This window comes from Rhinolophus hipposideros, assembly GCF_964194185.1.
Source record: "Rhinolophus hipposideros genome assembly, chromosome: 24".
Lineage (NCBI taxonomy): Eukaryota > Metazoa > Chordata > Mammalia > Chiroptera > Rhinolophidae > Rhinolophus > Rhinolophus hipposideros.
In genome coordinates, this window is record NC_138070.1 from 3,624,139 (window position 1) to 3,650,568 (window position 26,430).

At 57.6% G+C, this 26,430-nt stretch overlaps 1 protein-coding gene across 22 annotated transcripts in view; it reads left to right on the forward strand.

Moving 5' to 3' along the window:
* Window positions 1-26,430, forward strand: part of NCOR2 (nuclear receptor corepressor 2) — a 185,070-nt gene that overhangs the window by 99,976 nt on the left and 58,664 nt on the right. For 20 of the 22 annotated variants that reach the window (XM_081037413.1, XM_081037418.1, XM_081037431.1 and 17 more), the window contains 5 exons: window positions 1,963-2,017; window positions 4,975-5,073; window positions 18,687-18,829; window positions 20,392-20,564; window positions 22,429-22,491. In XM_081037413.1, coding sequence (XP_080893539.1) covers window positions 1,963-2,017; window positions 4,975-5,073; window positions 18,687-18,829; window positions 20,392-20,564; window positions 22,429-22,491 — 533 coding nt within the window. The remainder of the gene's footprint in view (window positions 1-1,962; window positions 2,018-4,974; window positions 5,074-18,686; window positions 18,830-20,391; window positions 20,565-22,428; window positions 22,492-26,430) is intronic. The other 2 variants (XM_081037430.1, XM_081037421.1) reach the window with 1 other exon arrangement.

Below are 26,430 nucleotides of genomic sequence, written 5' to 3' on the forward strand. Positions count from 1 at the left end.
ACAGTCAAGGACGCTAAGAATTACTGTTGTGTTAGGTATTTAAATCCCCCTGGTATGTGATGTTTTTACTGATTTATGTTGTCTGAGGGGAAAAAAGTGTTTCTGGGTGCTTTCTGTGTTTCAGCCTTTCTGGATTTCATGCTGCTGTTCAGACCTAGTGAGTTCATGCTCTGTTAATTCAATAGCACAAGATGAGGGGCCCAGGCTGGGCGATGTCTGCAGAGATGTATTTGTGCTTTTCAAGGAATGTGGTCCTGGTTGAGGTCTCATTTTCAGTGGAATGGATAGCGCTCGGGACCTTTGACAGTCACATGCCTGTGGGAGAGAGCTCCCCACTTACTGGCTTCGAGACCTCAAGCAAGCCACTTCCCCACTCTGAGCCTCAGCTTCTACATCTGTAAAAAGGGTCAACAGCACCTCCCTGTTTGGCTGTTGTCAGGTGCCCAGTCATACAGTGTTTCCCGGAGAATAAGTCCTAGCTGGACAATCAGCTCTAATGCATCTTTTGGAGCAAAAATTAATATAAGACCCGGTCTTATTTTACTATAACATAAGACCGGGTCTTATATAATGTAATGTAATATAATATAATATGATAATATATAATAATACGTAATAATACAATATAATGTAATATAATAATACCGGGTCTTATTTTACTATAGTGTAAGATTGGGTCTTATATAATGTAATATAAGACCGGGTCTTATCAATTTTTGCTCCAAAAGATGCGTTAGAGGTGATTGTCCGGCTAGGACTTATTTTCGGGGAAACACGGTAGTAACTTTAAATTCTCGGTAGTCGTTGGCAGAGGATACAAGTATAGGTTGCAGGGGGATGGAACAAGTGACCTAGGAGATTCCCAAGTTTGATTCCTGGTCTCCTGGGGGCCCATCTCTGCTTGGGGAAACCCCGAGGAAGGGATTTGGGGGAAGGAAATGTCCCTGGGGCAGAGAGGGAGGGGAAGGGAAGCCTGTCTGTCTGAAAAGAAGAGCATTAGGCCTGCTCCAGCTTTGCAAGCTGCCTGAGGCGGGATCCCAGGCGGGGAAGCCTGCCGACTCTCAGCTTCCTCCGGGAAGAGAGAAGAGGCTGTTCCGGACTCTCCGGTGTCTGGTTGGGGAGCACGGGAGGGGCCCGCTGGCCTCCTGCCCAGCCATCTGGAGGGCCGGGTGCTGGCCCAGGCTCCGTTGGGGGGACTTGGGGCCCCTGCCTCACCAGCAGCCTCTTCTTTCCCTGAGGGAGGCTGTGGGGCGGTGGCAACGTGGGGACGCCCAGGCCAGTGCCTCCACCCCACACCCCTGGGGCCTGGAGCAGCCGTGACCCACATCTCCGCCCCCGCCGTCCGCCTGCTCCTTTGGCCCTGACATTTCAGCCTGGCCGAGCTGTTTCCCAGTAATTCTCCCGGCTTCGCAGGAAGCCAGTTGGTGGGACGCCAGCTCCCGCCACCCCCTCCGGCTTTAGTCCCTTCTTGCTGCCTCCTTGGCTGGCCTGCCTCCTTGGCTGGCCTGCCTCCTGCCCTCCTCCCCGAGAGCACTCAGAGCTTCTGCTCCCATCACTCGAGACCTGACCTGTGACCTCGTTGGTGGGGGCCCCGCGTGGGCTGGGCGAGGCCTCGCTTCCCAGGCCCAGCTGGAGATAGAAACAAGAGCAGATTTAAAAGGGGGGACCCACCAAAGAGCTGCATGTAATGTCCTCATTTTTCCTGGAAGCCGCCTCCAGCAGGACAAACAAATATATTTTCAAAGGCGCTAAAACCAGTGACTCACTCCAAGGAACGCCCTCTCTGAGCCCTTGGCCCGCCCGCCCAGCCCTTCCCACACCCCCCTGGGCTTAATTGCTCCGAGTGGGGCGGCGCCCTCCCAGCCGGGCCAGCAGAGATGGCAGGCGCCCGGGAGCTCGGCGTCCGCCCAGCTGGGAGGCCCCCCTCGGCCTGGTCTCAGGCCCACTCTTCTGTTCCTGCAGGTTCATGCAGCACCCCAAGAACTTTGGCCTGATCGCATCTTTCCTGGAGAGGAAGGTGAGTCGCTCGCTACCCACTGGCCCGGCTGCCTATCTGTGGCCCCTCCTATGTTCACTCCTGTGGGCAGCCGCTGGGCTGCGGTGAAGAATTCTTTCTCCCCACCCACGAAGCGTCTGCTGGTTGCCCCTTGCCCTCCTTGCTGTGTCTGTCAGTCCTTCCCTCCTTCCTCTCTCCTGAGAGCAGCAGCGTCAGGCCCCGCCCTGGCCTCCCGGGGCCTGTGGGGGCGGAGCTCCGGGCTGGGAAACCCCAGGAGAGCTGTGTGCAGGGTATCTCTGGAGCTGACTCCTCAGACGTGGCAGCCAGCGTCCTCACAGACTGGGCATGGGCTCTGGATGTCATGGCGTCCTCATGAAGGCTTTATAGGCAAGAGTGGCATTCTTCCAGGGCGCTGGACAGAGTGACCTTTCTAGGTTTCTGTGACGGTCACTGTATGCGGACACTCCTGATGCCAAGCCAGGCATACGGCCAGCAAATCCCCACCCCCTTCAGAGCAACTTTCACGTAGCACTGATGTCTGAACCCCACCTCGCCCCCAGACCTAGCCCGGGGCAACTCCCCTTTCTGCTCCGGCCCCTTCCTGGCAGGTAGACACAAGGTGTCCCAGAGACAGCAGAGCCCCCTGTGTGCATGCCTGAGGCTGGGCTGGGCTGGGCTGAGCAGTGCCTGCAGCGGCCACAGGTGGGGAAGCCGGTGTGGGGGCCGGACACAGCCCTGTCAGAGCCAGCCCTCGGAACCCTCGCATCACAGGGCAGAGTGGGGATGGGTTCCCGCAAAGTTTTACCTTCTGAGGCTGCTGCTCAGGTGTCATGAGCAGCGTCCCCCTGAATCTTGTATCTCAGAGACAGGGCATCTGCCCACCCCTAGCTTTGCAAATGCTCTGCTTCTGGTGGCCTCCAGCTTTCTAACAGAGAGGGCAGAGGAGCAGGAGTCAGGAGGGTATTTTAAAGGTCCCTTTAAAGTTCTGCCCTTACTAAGCTGCTAAGCATAGAAGGGGGGACGGGGCAGTGGCGGGGGCAATTTTCCCCCACCTGAAAGCCAGTGTAGAGAAGCAAGCCCTCTAAATAGCTTCTACCCTGAGTTAGTGACGGCGTCTTGCTAGGGTGTGGACGTCCCGGGGGACTTTAGGTTAGGGCTTCTGGAGATTGGTAATAATTGAGTAGCGCTATTTGGGGTCGAGGGAATGAGATGTCCCCATGCTGGAGAGTGAAGTGTGTTTACAGTGTTCTTTGACTAAGAGGTTGCTCAGGAGGAGACTTAGAGCTTCCAGAAGGATCTGAAGCAGGGTTGGGAGCCCACTGTGCCCCATGCCCATCCTGACAGTGAGTGAGGCTGACGGCAGGGTGGCAGCTCGGTGACCTGGCTGGCCTGTGGCCATCTGCAGGAGCAGCTGCCGCCGAGGGATAGTCGTGGTCACCAGGAAGGGAAGGGAAGGGAAGGTACTAAGCTGTTCAAGGGAAAGTCACACAACCACATCGCCCGATTTGCAAATGCTGGCATCTGATTATAAAATGTTTCTGTTTTCCCCCTTCTTTCGCCTCCCCCAACCCCCACTCCGGTTCATGCCATTGTCTCTCAGTCTAGTTGTGTAGGACACAGCTCCTTGGCCCATGCTGGTGTTATGAGCCTTACGCTCCCCCGGCTGAGGCAGTCGGTCGCCAGTCGTTGGTCGGCCACTCACAGCAGCTCACGCTGGCTGCCGGCCACTCACGCTGGCTGCCGGCCGCTCGTGGCAGCACATGGTAGCCCACAGCAGCACACGGTAGCCCACAGCAGCACATAGCAGTCTATGGCAGCTCACGGCAGCTCATGCTGACCTCCGGCTGCTCACGGTGGCCACCAGCTGCTCCTGGCAGCACTCTGCAGCTCACAGCAGCTCACGGCAGCCCAGCTCCAGGGAGAGCTGTTGTTCACAATTTTAGCTGTAGAGGGCGCAGCTCACTGGCCCATGTGGGAATCGAACAGGCGACCTCAGCGTTAGGAGCACGGCACTCCAACCCACTGAGCCACCGGGCTGGCCCATAAAATGTTTTTCTTGAATGCTGTGTGGGCCTGGCTTAGCTTGGGAGCAGCCTCTGTTCACAGTGCATTCTGGGAGGTGGAGAAGACACGGGGGTGTGAGGCCCAGCCCACCTCTGCACCCAGCAGCGTCTGCCCCCCAGCAGCGTCTGCCCCTCAGAGGCGAGTTCCTGGCCTGGTACCAGCTGTGAACATCACAGAAACATTGTACATCGGATCAGTAACGGCTGCTGGCACTAACGAGCTGTCACCTGGAGCAGGGCTGCTGGCTGCAGGCGGCGGGCATCATTGCACTGAGTCCTCCAGTCCACTGAGGATGCCTTCTGACTGGTCCCATTTGGACAAAGAGGTGGTGGGGCTCAGGTCTAGGTGTACATGGAAAAGACCAAGGCAGAGAAAAGACAAACATTTCAGAGAGATAAAGAGTTGCATGGGGACATTAGTCAGGCTGGATGCACAAAGCTTGGAAGAGGTTTCTGTTCAGGGCCCCAAGTATTAGAGGAGGCTGGGGTGGGAGAAAGGAAACCTCACACCTGGGATGGGGTCCCCGAAGTTTGCCCCCCTGGGAGCAGGAAGCCTTGTTCTCTTGGGCTGGGGATGGCAGATGACAGCTTTGTCCTTACAATTACCGGTAGCTGCAACAATACTAACACCTAACAACCTCTATAGTTTGTCCTCTGTGCCTGGCACTGTCCTAAGTATTGAACTTATATATATATGAACTTACTTGGTCTTATGGACGACTCTGAAGTGCGTACTGTTAATATCCCCATTTTATAGGTGAGAAAACTGAGACAGAGGTTAGGTAGCCTGGCCAAGGTCAGCCAGCCAGGATGTGAGGGAGGCAGGATTTGGACCCAGGCCTTCAGGGTCCTGGTCTCCTGCTCTGACCGCCGATGCTGAACACTCCTCAGCATTCTTCTCTCTCCGCCCCACAGACGGTGGCTGAGTGTGTCCTCTATTATTACCTGACCAAGAAGAATGAGAACTATAAGAGCCTGGTGAGGCGGAGCTACCGGCGCCGTGGGAAGAGCCAGGTGAGAGGCGGGGGTGGGGCGGTCGGCCTTCAGGACTGGTTCCCAGCATGCTCAACGGCCTCTGCTATGGGTACTGATATCTGCGCGTTGCTCAGTTTGGGTCCCTCTCCATGGTGGTTTGGACCCACCCACTGGGGATGCTGGGCCTACCCCAGCAGCGGAGAGGAGAGCTAGGAACATGGCTGCTTCATTCAGCCAGAAAATTCTAGAACTCAAACTGGTGACCCATGGTCCCTGTGGTTAAAAGGGCCACATTCCCAGAGCAAGGGCTGGGTTCCTAAGATGACGTGGGCTAGTCCATAACCTTAACATTTTAAAATATTGAGTAGTTTTGTGTGTTTATCTTAATGCATAGTTGAAAGGAAAAAAATAGCCAGTACCTCAACTGGTCTTTTTCCGACTTCACTGTTTAGGATGACACTAAAGGGTTATTTAAGCTAGAGCAGGGCTCGGCAAACTCTGGCCCCACCACCTGTTTTTGTGAATAAAGTTTTATTGGCACACAAGCCACGCCCACTCACATATCACTGGGCAGCTTTCCTGTTAACAACAGCTGAGTTGAGGAGTCTAGACAAAAACTGCAAAGCCTGAAAAACTCACTATGTGGTTCTTTACAGAAAACGTCTGCTGATCTCTGAATTAAAGGGAAAAGGAGTTGTTTTAAAAAAAATATTCCGTAAATAATGGTAAAGAGGATGAGGGTCAGTGGAACACACTTTCAACGTGGGATTGTGAGTGCTTGGTGCTTGGGTGACAAGGGGTTGGGACGGGTCTGTTTCCCTCCCGGACTGAGAATCAGCCCAGAGCAGATGCCGGTAGCAGTTGGTGGAGGGAGGCGGCTTGTGCTGCGGTCGGAGGGTTTGGGCTGATACTGCAGAGGAGAGTCCCAGTAACAGTGTTGGGCACTGCTGTTAGAGGCTCGACTGGAGCTGGTGGAGGCGGGTCCTTCCCTGGGGCTTCTGTGGTCTGGGGGAGCCCAGGGGAGAGTGAGCAAGGCCGGGAGCACATGAGCTGGGGTGATAGGGCTGTGAGGTGTTCTAGGTGGGTCCTCCCTGACACTGGCATTGTCCGGCTCCCCTGGGCTGCCGGCGTTCCCTTTCCCATGTTGGCGAGGGCCGGAGCCCGAGTTGAGCCATTACCAGTGGGGTCCCATTGTCCACTGTGAAACAGCCACTCGGCGATCAAGTTTCCACAGCCTGCGACGGCTTCCTAAGCCGCATTCCGTGTCTCTTCTTGCTTTCCGGGAACTGTGCTTCAGGAGTAGGACCTGTTGGCTAACAAGTGTAATTAGGGAAGTAAATCTGTTGACGGGATACACAACCCCTCACTGTGTCAGGCCTAAATAATGGACTGAGCAGGGGACCTCCACGGCCTAGCTCCTTGAAGGGTGGCTGTGTGTGGCTTGTGGACTGGGTTTTCCTCTCTAGTTTTGTGTAGCCACAGTTGGCCAGCCTGTTGGCCCATCTCACAGATGTGTAAAACCGAGGCTTACTGGCTTGGACTTACTGAATTCCAAAGACCTAGCTGTGGCATTTTAGAAATGGAAATGCATTCAAGAATTTTGTAGACCGAGAGGCAAAAACTCAAATAAATGGCAGTCAGGAAGCAGGAGCTGGGGTGATAGGACCCTTAGGTGATATGCTGAGACAGGAGAGGCAGCAGGGAGTGGTGGGGACTGAGGCAAAATGGGGGGGCGCTAAAGGCCTTCAGGTTTATTTTACAAGCATTATAAAACATTTGTTGAGCACTTACTGTGTACCAGTTCTCTTGCTCATCTTCCCAGTGCCCCCCATGCTTTTGTGGGGGCACTGTGAGTGGGATCTGGAGAGGAGAGGGGGATAGATAGGGGCCCATCTTCTCCTCACCCTGTACTGAGAGCCCTGATTGCATGGAGGGAGGTAGAGACTGTGTTGATGTCATTCAGGAGGGGAATAGCCGCCAATGAGTCCTGGGAGTGGGGAGTGTCGGGGTGTCAGTGCCCCCCATCTCTCTGGTCCTGGCTGCCAAACCTTTCACTTTATGGTGTTATTATCTTGCTTATTGACTCATCCATCCGTTGGACATTTGTGTGCTGGGTATGGGGGCTCCACGCTGTAAATAGGCGGTTCTAAGACAAAGCGCTGGAGGCCTGCCTGAGAGGCTTCACAGAATCAAGGCCCCAAAGAGGAGATTGGGGAGCACCGCACAGGTGGACAGGACAGGTGAGGGTGTCCTGGGCAGAGGGGACAGCAGGTACAAAGGCACGGGGCCTGAGAGAGAGCGTGGTGCCCTCAAAGAGTCTTTGGAACAGGGGTGTCAGTACCTTCCAGGGTCTTTAATGAATGTAGGAATGGAAAGGGACCTTTCTGTTCTGCTCACTTTGGATGACGAAATAGAGGTGTTTCTGTACTCTGGAAAATAGAAGGACAAACACAATAATAAGTGACAGCTCACACTTGACTTCAGTGCCGTGAGAGGCTTGTGCCATGTATCAACTCCAGCTGGCTCTTGGCCACATGGCCCTGTATGTTCTGATTTTTTTGATGATGAGCTAGAAATCTGTTTTCTTGTGAAGTTGCCTGATTTTAAATCTTAGGTCACATGAAAAGCAACAGTGGAACCCTGTATAGGACAAACATCTCATATTTGCTTGTGAAATCTGTCCTCGGCCCCCAGTATGAGACCTCTGTGTTAGAATGCGGCAGGACTAGGGGAAGAGGGAAAGAAGAGATGCTTGATTTAGGACAGTGGCCAGGCCGGGGCACTGGGAGCACGGCAGTGTTTTAAAGAAGAGGAGAAACGTTTGTTTCCTCTTTTGGTCTCAATTGTCCCGGATTAGCTGCCACATCTATAATGCTGGGAGATGGGGGGCTTCTCTGGTGGTTTTACCCTCTGCTCAAGCTTGTTTCTCAGGTTGGGGCTCCCCGGATGGAGAAAGGAGGCCTCCGCGCTCTGCCTCTTGCAGAAAGACAGAAGCGAGAGGGCAGGGCGCCCTGTCTCCTTGGGAGACAGGACATGTCTTTGGAGCCCTCTCCACCTTCTGATCAGCCGGGGCTGCTAGAGAGGTGGAGCTGTGGCCCCGGTCCTGCCAGGCATGGAGATTTACACGCGAATCCTGGACGGACTCTGCCAGGCAGATCCACTGCCCTTACCACTACCCGCCAGCCCTGTTCATAAATATGGAACAAATGGGTCAACCACGTGTTGACTTTGGTTTGTAACTCCTCTCTGCCCCTTGACAGCGAAGGAAGCGGCAGACACAGGTCCTGGAGCTCCTCGTGTTAATTCGAGCATGCTGAGCGTCTTTCTCTCTCCATGGTTTTATAAAACCCATGATCTTGCCGATAAATCTCCTGGTGAGGAGGGTGGCGGTTCGACAGCTTGGCGTGGAATGGGCCTGGGCATATCTGCTTGGGCGCCTGTAGGTGGGCGCAGGTGGTGGAGGTCTCCAGTGGGCTGATGCTGCGAGCGTGGAGGGGAGAGACCCTGTGCTCGGTGCAGCCAGACGTGTGGGGGATGGGCATGGAGGGTGACCTACCATAGGTTGGGGGCAGTGCCTGTTGCCTGAGCCAGGTGACCGCTCTGTTGTCCCTTCTGTCCCTTCCTTGTTTCTGACCGACCCTCGGCACACTGTGGCAGCTCAGGACCCTGGGTGGGATGAGGCGAGAATCCAAGGCCACAGCGCACGTGGGTCCCCGCCCTGCGTCACCTTCCCTCACAGTCTGTGGTGGGTCATTTGTCCATTGGGACTTCTGGGTAAACAGCTCAGCTCCTTCCCTCCAGCCCCAGAGAAGGTCCCCTCATCTCCCTGGGCAACCACAGGACTTGAGATAACAGGTCCTTCCCAGCAGAGGTGGTGGAGGCCTCGGGGATGGGGCATCGCTGCCAGGAGGTGGCCCCTGTTCTCAGGTGGATGGAGGCTGAGCCATTGGTGGGGGAGGTATTTCTTGAAGGGAGCACTGCAGGCTCACCCCAGCTGCCTGGGCCCCCTGGTTTTAGGTTGTCACGGCCAGTATTTGCTTGACCCATCGTGGGGGACACTGGGAATTCAGTGAGACGTCAGAGCCCTGTCAGAATTCCTGGGGCGCCCGGCCCTGTGCTGTGGCGGGGACAGCGACGCTGCTGAGCACCATGTGTGGGGGGGAAACAGCAGCAACGGGACATTCACACTGTGCTGGCTGTCACCACGTGCCAGGCTGTGCCGAGGGCTCGACATGTGGTAAATGGGAGCAGCCTTATGGGAGAGGCTGTGTCACAGTCCCTGCTGCACAGGTGAGGAAGCAGGCACAGGGAGAAGGGTTCCCGGGGAGCCTGCTGGGAGTGTCAGACTCAGGATTCCAAGCTGCACCGTCAGCCGGGGCCCTGGCGGGTCGTTTGCGGCGTGTTGACGGTGCAGCCAGCCTCTCGAAAACTGGCATTCACCGACCGCGTAGGCCTGTGGGGTGTTCCCGGTGCCGGGCTCTGCTGGATCTGTACAGCGGATGGGGCTTGGGCTCGCTGCAGTGGGACGGCCCTGCCTGTCCTCTGTCTCCAGTCACCGGGAATCCCTCTGTGCTCCGGCCCCCATGAGGCCAGCAGCTGGAAAGTCTCTGTCTCTTTGGGGAGTCCCTCGCTCCCGGTGCCATGGATGCCTCTGGGAGACGCAGGGGGCTGTTTCCCCTGTTCTGTCTGTCCTGCAGTCTCTCTCAGCACCGCTGGGGCCCCTTCTGCAGGTGGCTGGTGGCTGCAGGGGCTGTGGTCCCTGTCCGTGGTCCTGGAGTGGTGCCGTGGCTTTTGGCCACTCGTTGCCAAAGATGGCCATGAGCCGTTGCTCGTCAGCTTGGCCGATACCCCTGGGATATGCCCTGTGCCTCATTGCTCCAAGGTCAATTCCCTCCCCCACAGGGGCGTCTTATGCACATGTGAATTTTCCAGAGAGCGTTCACTGAGTGCCTGCTGCATGCCGGGCTGTAAAGCTTTACCTCCAGAGCCGTATCAGACTGTGGTCCTGCAGGAAGCCAGAGCGAAGGACTCAGCCAGGCCTGGCTGTCTCGACACCTCATAGACTGTCCCAGTTGAGAGCTGCTGTCGTAGACTCAAGCGAGGTGGGACTTCCGAGGTGCCGGCAAGTGGGCACCTGCCACCTTGTGGCAGGTGCATTACCTGAGCTGGCTGGCTTCTAGCCCGGGATGCCCCTGATGACTTCCCTGGTGTCCCTGCCGTCGCCGTCCTGCCTCAGTGGGATTGAAATGGCAGTGATGAGGGGAGGCTGTCTCGGGCTCCAGTCTCAGATGCTCAGGTCTGACAAGGGGAAGCCCATGGTGCTGATAGTGGGAAGTTATTCTCCCCAGAACAGAGGCCTTCTTCCTTCTCCCAACACTGCCATCCATGCCGGAGTGCCCAGGGTAGTGTCCCTGGGCTGTGCCCTCCTGGGGTCACCAGGGCCGAGACTGAATCCCAGACCCTGAGACGTGGCTGGCGACCAGCAGGACCTCTCAGACAGCCTGGGGGCTGTGAAAGTGCAGGCGCTGCCCTGTGCCCCTCCTGGGGCCTGAGGGCCTGCATTTCTAACAGGCATTCTGGCCATACCGATGCTGTGATCCAGGAACCCTCTCAGAACTTGGGCCTTCATTGGGAGGGCCCCATGGGCTGCCCCCTGGGGAAGAAAGGAGAAGGGAGCAGGGTGGCAGAAGGGGAAATCCAGGCACAACACAGGCTCACCAGTAGCCCTGACCAACCATTGGGGATACTCTGGAGCTGGAATGATCCTTCTGAGGTTCCCCAGGTGGGCTAAGAGGGCTGGGACTTAAGCCACAGGCCATGGACAGCTGAGGGCACTCATGGTGGCTGGGGCAGCAAAGCCCATTCTAGAAGGGGACCTGGCCAGTCTGTCTTGGGGGACGAATCCTGCTCATTTGCAAACTACCCTTCAAAGTGCTCGTGACCTGAATGCTTAACCAGTGTGTGCAGCAAGATGTCACCTCATTCAGGTGATACCCTGTCACGCTCTTACTGCACACCCTGTACCAAGCCATTTGTCGATTATTTGATGGCTTCATTTCAAAAGCATGGATGGTTATAAAAGTGGAACATAGAACTCCTTGGTGAAAAGCATGGGTCGTGGGATGTCTCTGGGCCTCAGAAGTCCTGCCCTGAAGTCCACCACACTGCTGCCCGGCCCTGTGGCCATCTGGAGGTGGGCGATGTGTGCTGACGACGGGGAGTGCCAGGATGGCCTTCTGTTTAGCAGAGGGTGCTGTCCACCTTCTAGAAGCTTCTCCGTATTCTCACAGAGGGAGATGCAGGCCCGGCCATAAACATTTGGAATGCCAGCCCCTTCGTGCCCACCCCCACCAGACCCACATGCCCCAAGCCTTGACAGAAGAGGACCGAGCCCCCACCTCCTGGCCCCTGGCCCCAGAGAGCCAACCCTGGGTGGCTGGTGAACTCGTGGCCTGGGCCATGGCTTGCTTATCCTCTCCCCGAGGTGAATCACCGGCCAAGGCGGGCCAGCTCTGAGCACCGGGTGACGGCACAGTGGTTTATAGTTTATGATTCATGGACAAGGGGGCCGAGTTATCCCGACTTATTGCAAAATCGGAGCCCAGGAATGCTGTGGTCACTAGTTAGCCTAACTATGCGGACTGTCGGGGAGCCGAGGCCAGGCAGCAGGGCCGGGCCTCAGAGGCAGTAGTGACTGTGGGGTAGCCGCTGTGGCCTCCCGGTGATGGGGGGGCCGTGCTGTGGTGGGAGCGTGTCACCAAAGGTGAGTGTTCCTGCTGTACGTAGGGGACTGGGCAGCTGGGGAACAGGGCTGGCCAGTCTCCTCGTGGCCGCCGTCTCTGGTCTTCCCTTCCTGCAGAGCCCGTGCGGGGACAGGAAATGCCTGTCCTGGGCGCCCAGTCTCCGGGCCTGTCCCTCCAGCGGGGAAGTCCAGGGAGGGGACCGCTTCCTCCCTCCGGCTCCCTGGCCGGCACACACCCTCACGTTGCAGCTCTTCCTGTGCCCTGTGCAGCCTCCCCACCGCTGGCCAGGCCCTCACACCCAGTCTCCTGCACTTTCCTAGGCTAATCTCTCTTTCTGTGTCTGTTTCCCTGTTTCTCTCTGTCCACTTCTTTCTCTCTCCCACATCTTTTTCTCTGTCTCTCTGTTTCTCTCGTGTTTCTGTCTCTGTCTTCTCTGCCTCTCCATGTATCTCTCTCCTTCCCTTCTCTCATCCATCTCTCTCTCTCTCTCTCTCTCTCTCTCTCTCTCTCTCTCTCTCTCTCTCTCTCTCTCTCTCGCGCGCGCGCGCGCGCACGCGCACACACACACACACACACACACCTCTTCTCCCTGGTCTGTTTGGGTCTCTCACCTTCCCCCATCTTTCTTCCTCCCCCATCCCTCTTCCTACCCCCCCACCCCAGCCTCCTCTCCCAGCTCCCTGCTGAGGGCCAGGTGACCTTGTTTTGGTTGCTGTGGCACTCCAGAGGCCTCAGGCAGCTCAGCTCCCATGGGGACAGTATGACCAGGAAGGCGTTCCAGGGCAGGGCCAGCCAAGCGAGGTCCACACGGGGAGAGGGGGCAGCCACTGTGCAGTTGGTGCTGGTTCCCAGGGCCTGGCTGTCCCCCTCCCCCCATGACAAGTCTGGCGGGGACATCTGGCGGGCCAGACGGGGCCAGATTGCCTCTAGGTTGGGCTGTGCTTCTGGGTGAGCAGGAGCTGCTTGTGTCGTATCCCAAACCGCCACCCATGCAGGGATGGGCCTCCAGCAGGGGTCAGTCCCACTTCCCCAGGCCTGCAGGAAGCAGCCATTTCTGCCCTGCTGGGGGCAAACTGGGCTGGGCGGGATTGCGTCTGGTTCAGGGCTCCCATGAGCAGATGTCCCTGATCCCCTGCCCAGCTCTGTGCTAAGTGGGGACAGACCTCCAGGGGGCTCCTCCTCCAAGCCCACAGTCACCCAGACATGTCCTTGAGACACTGTTCTCAGGAAGGCATCTGGCAGGTGGCCCCTGGGCAGGCCATACCCCAGGGACTGAGCGAGCTGGGCTGCTGCTTTGGGAGAAGACAAACACGGCCTTCTCATGGGCTGTGACACGGTGGCGGGGAGACCACATCAAAGGGACAGACAGACATGGATATGGACCATGTGACCATGTGAGCCCCGCCCAGAAAACAGGAGCGCGGATCAGTCAGACCTTGGGGTGAGAGGTGTGGGGCTGACAGACCTCAGTCAGCATTGCAGGCTGGGCTGTCAAGAGTCTGGGAAGTAGTTACCAGGATAGCAGTGTTTGTGCGGGCTTGTGCCAGCGAGGTCGTGGCAGGAGGGGTCCCAGCCTGCACCGTGTCTCCGTTCTAGGTGATTCCACAGTGAACAAGACAAACGAGGTCCCCTGAACTGACAGCCCAGGTGGGAGGTGGAGCACGCACAAGTGGATGAGCAGGATTGTTTCCTGTGGTGGTAAGGGCTGCAAAAAGTAAGCTGGAGCCACGACAGCTGATGAGAGGAGGGCAGCTTCTAGCGAGCTGACCCGAGGTTTCCTTCAGGAGGTGTCGTTGGGACTCAGACTTGAGTCATAAGGAATTGGCCAGGCAGAGCTGGAGGCAGAGGCCCAGGTGGAGGGCACAGCAGGTGCAAAGGCCCTGAGGCAGGTACAGTGCAGTGTCCTCCAGCAGGTGGAGGGCAGCCCTGAGGGAGGTGGGCGAGATGGGCAGGAGCTAGGTCACCCCGCTGTGTGGTGTGGACTAAGACTTTACCCCTAGGTGGCAGGACAGAATCTGATTGAGCACTTGAAACGAAGCCTTGGCTGCCAAAAGCCCACTTCACCCCACAGGCAGGACAGACATCACGGGTGTGTATGTTCAGTGCTGCTCAGGTTTTCTTGGCATGTCGGTAGTGGAGTGCTGCTAAGTGTTTAGCGACCAGCTTTCTGGGAGCGAAGCCCGGATCTGTAGCCCCCGCTGATTGCTGCAGTGTAAATACTCCCTCCATAGCCAGTTCCAGGCTACCACCGTGATGTCACTGAGTGTGGCATTGGGGAGGGACTCACATAGCACATTGTCGTATCCTGCTTCTGCCATACAGGTACAATTGACTTAAGAACCTGAAGAGCATAGATGACAGCCAAATGTAGTCGAATTAACTGGGGAGTGACGCGTTTCCAGTACTTACCACCTTTGTTTTTATTATAGTTTCTTTACTTGTAAGGTTATGTAGATGTGTGTCAGTGTTTAGTAATGGCTGTGTTTAACTCCTGGCCAGCAAGTCCTGGACATTGCAGTCTGCTGCTCTCCTGAGCTGGTACGAGCCAGCTCCAACACCTCTGTCTGCATCTTGCAAGAAGATGCCCCTCGGTGACGAAGGCGGCAGCACCTTGTGCTTTTTCCCCAGGAGGGATACATGGGCTGGATGAGTGCCAGGGAGGGGCTGCCAGCAACTGGACATGCTGCTCTGCCTTGGTTCTGAGCCCAGACCCCACTTCTCACACCAGCCTCGGGCCCCTGGGCTCCCCTCCCCCCACTGCCAGGACACGGGGTGTCATGGGAGCAGACCCGTCTCAGGAGACACGTGAGATAGAGCACATGCTCAGTCCAGTATTTGTGGAACGAGTGCAGGAGAGGGTGCCTCAGCTGACATTGCTGGGTGTCGGGAAGTTCTCATGAACTGTCAGCTCAGAATTCCGTCTCATCGCTCCTACCTGGATTGCTGGCACCACCTTTCATGGGGCTGCCCTCTCATTCCTGGAACTGACTGCCGCATTGCCCTTGGCATGGAGCGGTCACGTCATTCTCGCTCACCCCGCCACCTCCCGAGAAGGATGCCGTCAAGCCCACGTCCCCTAGCCACGTCCCCTGCCTGAAAGGGCCCCTCATCCTTCTCTGCCCAGAGCCTTGTGGGCTCAGCTCATAGGCCTGCTTTCGTGTCTCCGTGGCTCAGGGTGAAATGCTCCACGTGTGCAGTGTGCTGCCTTGGTAAACTCACCATCGCAGACTGCACCTGTCTTCTCGTAGTTCTTCGCCAACTGAAGTGCTAGCTCTGTGTGGTTGGGGACCGGGTTTTCTGTGGCTTGCTGTTCCCCTGGGGGACCTAGAGCGTGCTCGTGGAAGGAATGAACACATGGGTGTCATAATTTGGCTTAAACCGGGGTGAGGAGGAGTCTGTGATCTGCTAGCGGAGTGGGGGAGCAGTGCGCCTGCCTGCAGGATCTTGCTAGGAAACGCTGCTGATGTTGGGCGAGGTATTTAACCGCCGTGTCTTTGTATTCTCCTCTTTATAAAACAGATAACCCCGGGGTTCTTGGGAGGATTCAGTAACTAACAGGTGTGAAACGAGGAGAAGACGGCCTGTCACACGTTTGTGGTGCTCAGTCAGCATTTGCTGTTTTTTTTTCATCCTGTTTTCCACGCAGCCACTGGTCTGAGGCTTCGGCACACGCAGACTCAGTTACCGGCTGCTTGTCCAGTACTCAGTGCTCCGGAAGCAGTGCCCCTCGGGGATCTGAGCTGATGTCTCTGGCTAACCATAGATCCGGTCAGGTTTTCCGCAGAGCCATGCTGTGGTTTGGAGGGGACGTTCCTGACCAAGCACTGGGCATGCAGCCCATCGTCAGCCTGATATGTCTGAAAAACAAAGCGGGACCCCCTTTGTGAGCTGTGCAATCAGTGTATATGGGGGAGTCTGGCTTCTGGATCTTCTCCCCGGTCTCCAGGCATCACCTGCTGCCAGTGGCACGGGGCCTGGGTGTGTCCTATGGTCCAGGAACTACCGCGTCAGCCTCTGCTGGGTGCCGCCTACAAATGCGGAGTCTCACACAGAATCAGAATCTCCATTTTTCCAGTATAAGCAGGTGGTTCATGCGTATGTTCCTAGTGTGAGCAGCGCTGGTCTGGAGCAGGCAAACAGCTGCCCGAGGGCCAGTCTGTTTTCTTTAATAAAGTTTTGTTGGGGGGCAGCCGCTTCGCTCAGTTGGGTGGAGCGTGGTGCTAGTAGCACCATGGTTGCCGGTTTCATCCCTGCATGGGCCACTGAGCTGCGCCCTCCTTAAAAAAATAATAATAAATAAATAATGTTTTGTTGGCACACAGCCACACCCATTTGCTTACAGTTTGGCTGCTTTCCTTCAGTGATTGTGACAGACTGAAGAGAAATGGCCTGAAAGCATATACTAGCTGGGCCTTATAGACAGAGTTGTCCAGCTCCTGATCTAAAGCCCTGGTTCTCAAACCTGGCTGCCTATTGGAATAACCTGGGAATTGAAGCCCACCGATGACTGACCCCGAGATTCAGATGTGATTGGCGTGAGTGGGGCCTGGGAGAAGGACTTCCAAGAGCTCCTAGGGGACCCGTGTGTGTAGCCGTCGGGCCGTGACAACTGTGGCTCTAAATTGCCTGTGAAACCCAGCCAGTGTCGTTTGCAACCTGTGCATGGGGCTGAGGTCCTGAAGGGGAGCCCTAGTAGGTGGTGACACTTTTTCTGCCGAGGTTGGCCAAGGGTGTTGAACAGGACAGCGTTCTCATGGCGCTCGGTGTGGTGCATTGCTGTTGGTTTTTCCATCTTCTTCATCATCCTCGGGACTTCAGACAAGTCAGGAGCAGGTCTGTAGACCGTGCACAGCGATGGGCGTCGTGAACCCCGGTGGGGCTTTTCGGGTCACAGAGGAGGGCTGCGGCAGGCAGACACCTAGCCCAGTGCCAGGTGCCGGTGCAGACCCCTGAGGCTGCCCTTGCAGCCACAGTGCATTAATGCGCAGCTGGGAGGCTAGGGCAGGCTGCTGCCGGGGCCTCAGTGGGTGGGCAGCTACACCTGCTGGCCTGCTTTGTAGTGCAAAGATGAGACCCCAAGGGGCCTGGGGACCCCCAACGAGCTTAGACCCAAGGGATAATGACAGGTGCTCTGGGAGGGTGGCCTGGAGTCAGGCTCACGTGGCCACTGAGAGACAGTGAGAAAAGCTTTGGAGTGAAGCTGCAGCCCAGTGGGTGCTTATTGGCACAGACACCGCTGAGGGCAATGTTGGGAGACGCCAAGCTCCCTGCGGTTGGAAAGCCCCTGCCCTGGCCTGCCCCCCAGCTCTGGGCATCCGGTTCCTGGGTATTCAGGAGCTGGCGAATGTGACAGGTAGAGACAACAGCCACGCTGGGCAGCCCAAAGGGCGGGGAACCCCTCCCTACTGGGCCACGCCATCTCCCCAGCCCACGTCCTGGTCCATGACTCCCACTCACCCTCTTTGCCCTCGTCAAGCAAGTGTGGAGAGGGCACACCGTGTGGGAACACACTGGAAAACCTCTGCCAGGCTCCACCTGCTGGGCCAGTTCCAGAAGAGGCTTCGTCTGCAGCTCCCCAGCTGTTGAAAGGTTATGCCTCAGTGTTTTAAGGGTTTCGGTGGTGGTGGGTCAGGCCAGTTGAGGGACACTGGCTACCTATCGGGAATAGGCAGTGACACTATTGGGGAGAGGGGCTGTTCGCCCTTCCTGTCCTCTTACAGAACGGAGGGGTCCCTTGGGGAAGGGGGCAGACTCGAGCCAGGAGCTTCCAGATGGACACAGGTGCAGCCTTGGGGAGCTACGGTCTGTGCCCTGGCGGCCACAGAATGTCCATGACTGGCCCTGTGCTCAGCTGCACCCTCAGTGAAAGCTACAGGGTCTAGAGAGTGGGGGCTCCAGTCTAGGGCAGCCTTGTGTGTTGATGTGCTTGTGTTCCTGGTACAGAGGAAAGATGGGGGGAAGAGAGCCCCCCAATATGCTTGAGTTGTTTTCCCTTGATGTATGACCATGCCCCTAGTACTCGGCGGGTTTGTTTTCATTTCACTTGGCTCAGCCGGACGGAAAGATGGTCTGGTTTGGCAGCTGTCCTCAGGGCAGACTCGGGTGCTGAAGGGAATCTGTGTGCTTTAAAAGAAATCAGACAGGACAGAAAGGAAGTTGGGCAGCGTGCGGGAAAGAGCTGGCTGCTCCCACTTCCTCCCGTCTTGGTGAGGGTAGGGTCAGTGGCCCAGTGTGGTTGGCCAGTGCCCGCCTCACCTGCCCTGCCTGCTTGGGAGGACATGAAAGAAAGAGGCCTGCGGAGGAGGCTGGCCTTGCCTCTTTGATCTCCCTGTAGCCTGAGCCTGCCCTGCCCCCCGGGGGTCCAGACCAAGCCCTTGACAACAGGGGGCCTCGTCACAGCCACAACCACCATCAACCAACCGACTGTGGAGACTGAGGCTTAGGGAGGTGGCCTGAGCTTCCTGAGGGCCGGGCAGAGGTGGGAGCCAGGGATGTACCCTGCCTGAGGGCCACCAGGGCCCTGCCCTCTGGCTTCACGGCTTCTGTCCCACCAGAATACCTGCGCTAGACACCAGCTCTGTGAGGGCTTCCCATCTCAGCCTCCTGGTCCCTGGCTGAGATGTAGGCACACTGACTACCCCTGCTTTTAAGGGGGAAGCATCAGAGCACAGAGGGGTTGAGACGGTCACCCAGGGCCACCCACACAGCCACCCACCCAGGGGAGGAGGCAGGAGCTGAAGCCAGGCCTCCCCAGGCCCCGCGGGCGCCCCCGCTGGCAGCAGCCTCTGCCCACCTCTTCCGAAGGGCTGACTCCCTCCCTCGTGTGGCCCTCCTCCCGCCGCCCAGGTGTAGGGCTCACCTGCGCACTGTTTTCCTCTCTCCCCTGCCCCCCCCCTCCGGGCCTGGCAGCAGCAGCAGCAGCAACAGCAGCAGCAGCAGCAGCAGATGCCCCGGAGCAGCCAGGAGGAGAAGGAGGAGAAGGAGAAGGAGAAGGAGGCCGAGAAGGAGGAGGAGCGGCCAGACGTGGACAATGACAAGGAGGACCTGACCAAGTAAGTCGCGGCTGTGGCCCTGGGGGCGGGGTCAGCGCTCAGCCCGAGGCCCTGGGGGCGGGGTCAGCGCTCAGCCCCAGGCCCTGGGGGCGGGGTCAGCGCTCAGCCCGAGGCCCTGGGGGCGGGGTCAGCGCTCAGCCCGAGGCCCTGGGGGCGGGGTCAGTGCGCAGCCCGAGGCCCTGGGGGCGGGGTCAGTGCTCAGCCCCAGGCCCTGGGGGCGGGGTCAGCGCTCAGCCCGAGGCCCTGGGGGCGGGGTCAGCGCTCAGCCCGAGGCCCTAGGGGCGGGGTCAGTGCTCAGCCGGTGGCCCTGGGGGCGGGGTCAGCGCTCACTCCGTGGAGCCCGGTGAGGGCCTGGCAGTGTGCTGCCTGCAGACTCCTGCCTGGAAGGGAGGCGCCTTCTGCTCTGTTCCTGACAGTCCCCCGCAGGAAGCCCGCGCCTCCCCTCACCCACCCTTTCTTCTCAAACCCTCGGGAGACTTTGCAGACTGATAGCTCATTTGAGCTCCACTCCTGAGCTAATAAATCCAGGCAATGACTTTGGAACTCTGCCTCCTCATCTCCTCTCCCTCCTCAGGCAAGTTTCCTGAGATGCGGGGAGGAGGACAGGGATCAGAGGAGCTGGGGAAGGACTAGGTATGCAGGCAGGCGGCTGCCCTCACCTTTAGAATTATCGCTGTCAGTGTGAGTTCTTTCAGATCAAGGCACAGCCTCGCCTCGGGGCCCTGACAGCCTCCCGTGCTGCCCCAGGCAGGAGCCCAGCCAGCTGGAGAGTCACGCTGAGCGAGGGGGGGAGGGGGGCGGGCAGGGCTTAGCTTAGCGCCAGGTACCTGGAATGGGCTCAGGAATGTGGTTTCAGAGAACATCTGGCTTCGTTACCCCCTGTCTCCCAGACTTCCAGCGAGGGCCTTCAGGAAGATGAATGGGAGGCGGAGGTGATAAATCCCAGCGGCCCCACAGTAAACCCTCCTGAGTCAGCTTCTGAGAAAGGCCGAGCTCCCTCCTGGTACTGAGGTCACAGTCGCCCCCACATACCTGGCTCGGCCTGCGGAAGACCCTCAGGAGGAAAGCAGGAGACTTCCCTCCTGCATGTTCCGCAAGGCACACCAGCCCCTAATAATACCAAAGGCAGTGCTAGGAACATCTCTTTGGGGAGGCAGGTGGCTTTGATTGCTGCCAGCCTGCACCCCCGTGCAGTTAACCCAGTAGTCTCGCAGACAGATAGCAGCAGAGAGCTATCTGGTGTATAAAGTGGTCTTGCCAGTAGCCACCAGCCCATATCCCCATTGGGTGAATAAAATGGCCATCCCGTTAACTGTCAGCCCACGTCTGCTCGTCTGGAGAATGGGGTAATCGATAGCTGCCAGCTCGCACCTCCTTTTTGATAGATAAAGTGGCGTTGCACACCGCGACCAGCTTCACTCCCCCGTCTGGTGATCAGGGAGCCTGGCAGATTGTTCCCAGCCAGTGCTCTTCGAGCTAAAGAAACGCAGGTCTCTTGCAGCTGCCGTCCGGTTTCCTGGGGTTCAGGTGAAGCCATCCCTGTCTCCTTCTCTGGCCTTTAGGGAGAAGACAGACGATACGTCTGGGGAAGACAACGATGAAAAGGAGGCAGTGGCCTCCAAAGGCCGCAAAACCGCCAACAGCCAGGGGAGGCGCAAAGGCCGTATTACTCGCTCGATGGCCAGCGAGGCCAACAGTGAGGAAGCCGTCACCCCGCAGCAGAGCGCCGAGCTGGGTGAGTTGCAGGCCAGAGAAGGGCACCAGAGCATAGCCGGTTCAACACCCCAGCTTTAGCTGTGAGCTCGCTGTGTGACCTGGGCAGAGTTCCTTAACCTCTCTGTGCCCCGGTGTCCTCATCTGCACAGCGGTTGCCTGCAACCGTTGGGTGAGCGTTGCAGTGACTTTGAGTAAGAAGAGCCTACAACAGTGCTCGAGGCATGCGAGGTACTCAGTGGCCGTCAGCCGTGATTGTTCCAGAACTGGGACAATTCCCATAAAAATCCAGATGGACAGTTTGGTTTTGTTGTTAAATCAGCAGAGCTGGCTGCACTTGGCCTGCATTTCTACCAGGTAGCAGTTGCTGGAGCTGAGTAGCCACTGCCCCACCCTGTCTCCACGCTGGTAGGCGCCTGGGTTCTTAGCTTCACTTCTGTGGACCCAAGGGGGAAGACAGAGAATTGAGTAGCAATTCCCAAGTTCGGCCACAGGGGGGCAGCCGATGTGTGTCTGCCGTCACTTCCATTTTGGCTGTTTGGAACCCCGCCTCTGCGGGAGCCCCCACCCCTGCTCTGGGGTGCTCCCACCCGGTCCCAGCCACCAGGATGTCTTCCCAGGGTGGCAGTTGATAGAGGCGATGTGGCATTTCTCACAGGCACCCCCTGCCCCCACACAGGATCTGTGCCTGCTACCTGACCCTTTTTCTGATGGGAGGTACTTAGTACCCATTTCATAGATGGGCTGTTGGAGGTTTAGAGAAGGGCCATTGCTTCTGTAGAGTCATGGAGTTTGTCAAGCTCAAACGTAGCCCTGTTGACCACAAATCCCATGCAGTTCCTTTAGTCTTAGGCCGGCTGCCTTTTGGTGCCAGCTTGCCTGGAGGCCAAGGCCAGAAGGATGCCCTTCAGAAGTGGACTGGTGTGCCTGACTCCTAGGGAAGTTCCTCTGGACTCCAGGCCGGTGTTGGGGCCGGAGCGTGGCTATTCCAGCAACCCTCACCCCAGTCTCAGACTTCACAGCCTCCCTCTGGGGGTCCGTGGGAAGGAGGGGAAGTTGGCCGTGGCAGTCGAGAGTGGGTGGCTGCCTGTGGGGGTGGGGCCTTCTCTCTTCTGAGCTGCTGCTTCACATTCTCTCCTGCCCGGACTCGCCTCCACTGGTCTGCCAGCCTTTGTCAAGCACATGTTCTGTGCCTGGTGCCCAGTCCACGAAGCTGACATCCCTCGTGCCCCCCATGGGGTCTTCAGCAGCTTGCAGGGGACGACCCGACTCACATGGGGGGGCAGAGTGCCCAGCAGGGATTTGGCCACCGGCCTGACTCCAGGGTCAACCGTGTCCCTTTGAGTCACACGAGAAGCCTCGTACTGGATGCTTTGGGGAGAACTAACAGTCACCCCCTGGAACAGGGTTCTTAATCAGGGTAATTTACCCCCCAAGGGACACTTGGCCATGGCTGGAAACATGTTTGACTGTGACAGTAGGAGCGAGAGCCTACTGACATCCAGTGGGTAGAGGCCAGGTTGCTGCTGAACACCCTGCAGTGCTCAGGACGGCCCCCCAGCAAGGAGTCCACACTCAGATGAGGTCCCTGCCCATCTGGAGCGCAGGCCCGTCGTGCTCCCCATTCTCACAGTCACCGTATTCCCAGGTGGACCAATGCAGACCAAGTGCATGAAGAGGCAGTTCTCCCAGTCTAGGCCTTGGACCACCTCAGTTTCCCCATCATAAAATGGGGTGATTGCACATCTCACACCCCATGGGTCCTGTGAGGCTGGACCCGATGTGAGGCTTGACCTGGGTGCGACTCCGGCTCAGCATGGTGTGGCCAGAGCTGGAGAAAACGGCCCTCTCCAGCTGCTGCCAACGTCCCGTGTCTTCCTTTTCAGCTTCGATGGAGATGAACGAGAGTTCCCGCTGGACCGAAGAAGAGATGGAAACGGCCAAGAAAGGTGAGAGGTGCCTGGGGGCCCTAATGGCCCTCGATTTGCATCGGGGCCTGCAGGTTCCGAGGTGGGGAGGATGTTGATTCATCGGGCTGTTCTGGGCTCTGCTGTGGTCTGCGGGGGCAGGCTCTGCTTCTGGGCTCTTCTCAGATTGGTCACTTCTCTGTGGAGCCTCAGTTTTGCCCTCCAGAAGATGGGTCTGTGTGGCCATGTCAGGCTCCACATGATGCTGTTGGGTCACAGGTCACGCTGTGCACCCAGTCTGTGGACAGCTCCCTGCGGGGCCAGCACACCCCGCCCTTGTAGGAATAGCAGCAGCAGTGCGTCTGGGCACCTCAGGGGAGGTGCAGAGCCTGCGGGCAGCCACCTGGGTCCAGAGGGTCCAGCTGTACCCCCCTCAGCTGCTCCATCTTGGGGGAGGCTGACAGCTAACTGCCAATCCCACATCCTCCCACGGGAGCCACCTGCATGGTCATTCGAGCCACAGTAGCTGGGTCCTTACTTCCCGGCTTGGTGATCTGTCTCTGGGCCTCAGTTTCTCTGTCTGTGAAATGGGAGGGGTATTTGGGTTGGCCGTGTGGAGCCTGAGGATGGGCCCTGCAGTGTCAGGGCTATGTCAGTGTGGATTCCGCCATCTCTGGAGACCCTTCAGCCTGCCCCTCCCTCTTCCATGCCCAATACCAGGAGGATGGGGGTGTCAGACCAGCATGGCGCTGACAGGAAGGCTGAGGCTGGGGTGGCATCTGAGCCCTGTTTTGCCTTTTCGCTCTCATTTATCTTGACCCCCAGCCCTGAGAGGTGGGTCTTGTTTTGGTCCCCATTTTCCTGGCAAGGATTCGAGGAGCAGAGGCCAAGGACTGGCGGGTCCTGGAGCTCATGTGTGGAGGGGCCAGGAGCGAGCCCTCCCGCACACTTGGCTTCTTTGTGCCCAGAGCTCCAGGTCGTGACTCAGGAGGGAACAAACAGATGAGGGAACAAATAAATGGTCTTGCTAGCGAAAGACCTGGGCACGTAGGGGCAGCGTGTATGGGGACAGCGGGGCCTGGAGGCTGAGACGCTGAACTGTGGGCTGCCTGCCCTGGCCCATTCCCCACCCTGGGGGCAGGGTGCTGAGGGGCCCGTGTCTGGCCTGATGTTTCAGAAACTGACCAGAGCAGCCCCAGACCTGAGCGGCCCCAAAGGCCCCTTCCTCCAGCTCCCACCCTCAGGTGAGCCTGGAGGTAGCTGGACCTTCAGCCTCACTCGCTGGCTTCCTCTTGTAGGTTGAGGCCCGATTTTTAGCAACTCTGAGGATTGCTAATGGGGAGACCCCTGGGTATTTTCTCTAACTGGTAGGACACAGGGGTGCTATCAGCCCCCTAAGGGGCCATATAGTTATTTTTCTCTGTCTTCTGTGTCCACTGTGTGGTTTCTATATGGATTTCGCTATCAGGTGCAAAAGAGGCTTTATTAAAATTGTGTTATTTTCCCCCCTTTAATTTTGGTAAAATACTCACAAAATTGACCATTTTAACCATTTAAAACTGCAGTTCAGTGGCACTATATACATTGCCAATGTACATTGTGCAGACAGGCCCACTGTGTAGCTCCAGCACTTTTTATCACCCCCGATGGAAGCCCCGTCCCCACTAGCAGTTCCTCCCCGACTGCAGCCCTGCCAGCCTCTGGCACCTGCTGATCTGCTCTCTGTCTGTTTGCCATCCTGGACCTTCACGTGAGGAAGGTCATACAGTGTGTTCCCTGCGGTGACTGGCTTCTGTCACACATCGCGTCCTCGAGGCTCATCTGTGTTGCAGCACGTGTCAGTGCTTCATTCCTTTCCCAGGCTGTGCCATATTCCACAATGTGGACAGACATGCCACATTTTGTCATCCATTCATCTGTTGGTTGATGGAGAGGGGGTTGTCTTTACCTTTTGGCGATTGTGAACAGTGCTGCTGTGAGCATTTGTGTGGAATGCCTGGGGTTTTTAAGCTCACGTGAGACCCTGGGATCTTGTTGTTGGCAGTGACGTTGCCCCGGGATCCACCTGCCAGGGAAGTAAGGGCTCCGTGTGCATGTCCCAGGCCCTGCCTCTCACTCCCTGTGGGGTCTTCAGTCCTTGCGGCAGCCCCAGCCCTCCTGCCCTGGGCTAGGGATTGGCCAGGTTGTCGGCTGCCTCTCCCTCCCTTTGGGAAGGAGGGCAGCGGGGATGACTCACCTCCGAGACACGAGTGTGCCCACCGAGATTGGGTCCTCAGTGGGAGCAGTGAGCTCATCCTGGGTCCTGCCCGTGGAGCTGGCAGCATGAGTCCCCTGGGGACCGTGCACGCCGAGGCCCTGCTCAGTGACATTTGTAATAATGCGATGAGCGCCGGCGAGCTCGTCCGCTGTGAATTATAGCAATCTGGACAATTACCGCTCAGGGTGCCTGCTGATGCCTGTGTGTTCCAGGCTGTGGAGTGGGAGCAGGGGGGCGGGGAGGCAGGTGCTGGCAGCCTCAGTGGCTCCTTCTCGGCGGGGGTGGGGGGGGCACTAAGAATGTTCCGGGGCCTCTTCCGTCACCGTCAGAAACCCAGGAAAGGACCCAAGAGCCAGCTGTGCCCAAGGCGGATGGCATCCACCCTGCTTCTACCCGTCATTTACATTGACCCAGTGCCTTACCCTCTGTAGGGCAGGGCCTCCCAGAAGTGAGCCTGGCCTGGTCCCTCTCTCAGACGTAAGCAGCTGTGTCCCAGGCCTTGGGAGCACAGCCTGCCCAGAGCACTCTGCACACTTCTATCAGCTGGGTCTGCAAGGACGAGCTGCAGAGGGTCCCCCTCCTCCAGAGGGAAACCAGACCTCAGCCTCGAGACCTTGAAGGGCTGTGACCTCAGGCAAATGAGTCAACCCCTCTGTGCCTTAGTTTCCTAATCTGTGGGGTGGGAAAGAGAGTATCATCCACTGCATTCGTTTCTTGGGGCTGCCGTGACAAAGTACAAAGTGGGCGACTTCAGACAACAGAAACAGGCTCTCACAGCCCTGGAGGCTAGAAGTCCAAAATGCAGGTGTCAGCAGGGCCGGGCTCCTGCCCGTCCTCCTCCAGCCTCGTGCGGCTGCAGGCCTGGCTCCTGTTGCGGTTGTAGACTCATCCCCAGCCTCTGTCTTCACATGGCCTTCGTCCCTCCATGTCTGTCCAAGTTTCCCTTCTGAGGGTTCCTCCCTAAACCAGCATGACCTCCTCTAACTGGCTCGCATCCCTAAGGCTCTTTCTAAGTAAGGTGATACTGACAGGCTTTGGGGCGACGTTCTTCAACCCAGCACGGCCACCATTCTGGGGTTTTGGTGAAAGAAAATGGAAGAGCTTAGGGCAGCGATGTCTTAGATGTAATGTACTGAGCTCCCCGTCACCATTCGTCACTAAAACCAGCCCCTTCCCACATGCCCCTGACCCTGCCCAGCCCTGTCTCGGCCTCGTTTCCCCAGTTCTCTAAAATGTGGCTGCGATGCCATCTCCTGGGCGTGTCAAGCGTTAGGAGCCATGTCTGTACGGTCCTTGGTATATGGCACACAGACTCGGGAGCCTTTCCTCCCGGCTTTGAGTCCCAGCTCTGCCCCTCACCGTGTGGGACCCCGAGTAGCTGGCTGCACCCCTTGTGGCCTCTGTGCACCTCAGGGAGGTGGGAGGATGTGAGTGGCCTGCTGGACAGGTGTAAAATGACACTTGCAAGGTTCTACAGCGCGGGGTTTCCACCTGGCCTGGGACAGCTCCCCCAAGGAGGGGGCTCTCGGGCTGACACACAAAGCACGGAGTAATAAGTAACAGTAACACTCTTGAGCAGTTCTCAATACTTTCGGGTGCTCCGGAACTGCTAAAAGCTTTACCTGTGAAGATGTTTCATCCCCACCAACCTTATGAAGCAGGTGCTCATACTAGTTCCTTTATCCAGATGAGGAAACAGGCCCAGAGGTCATACAGCTGTTCAG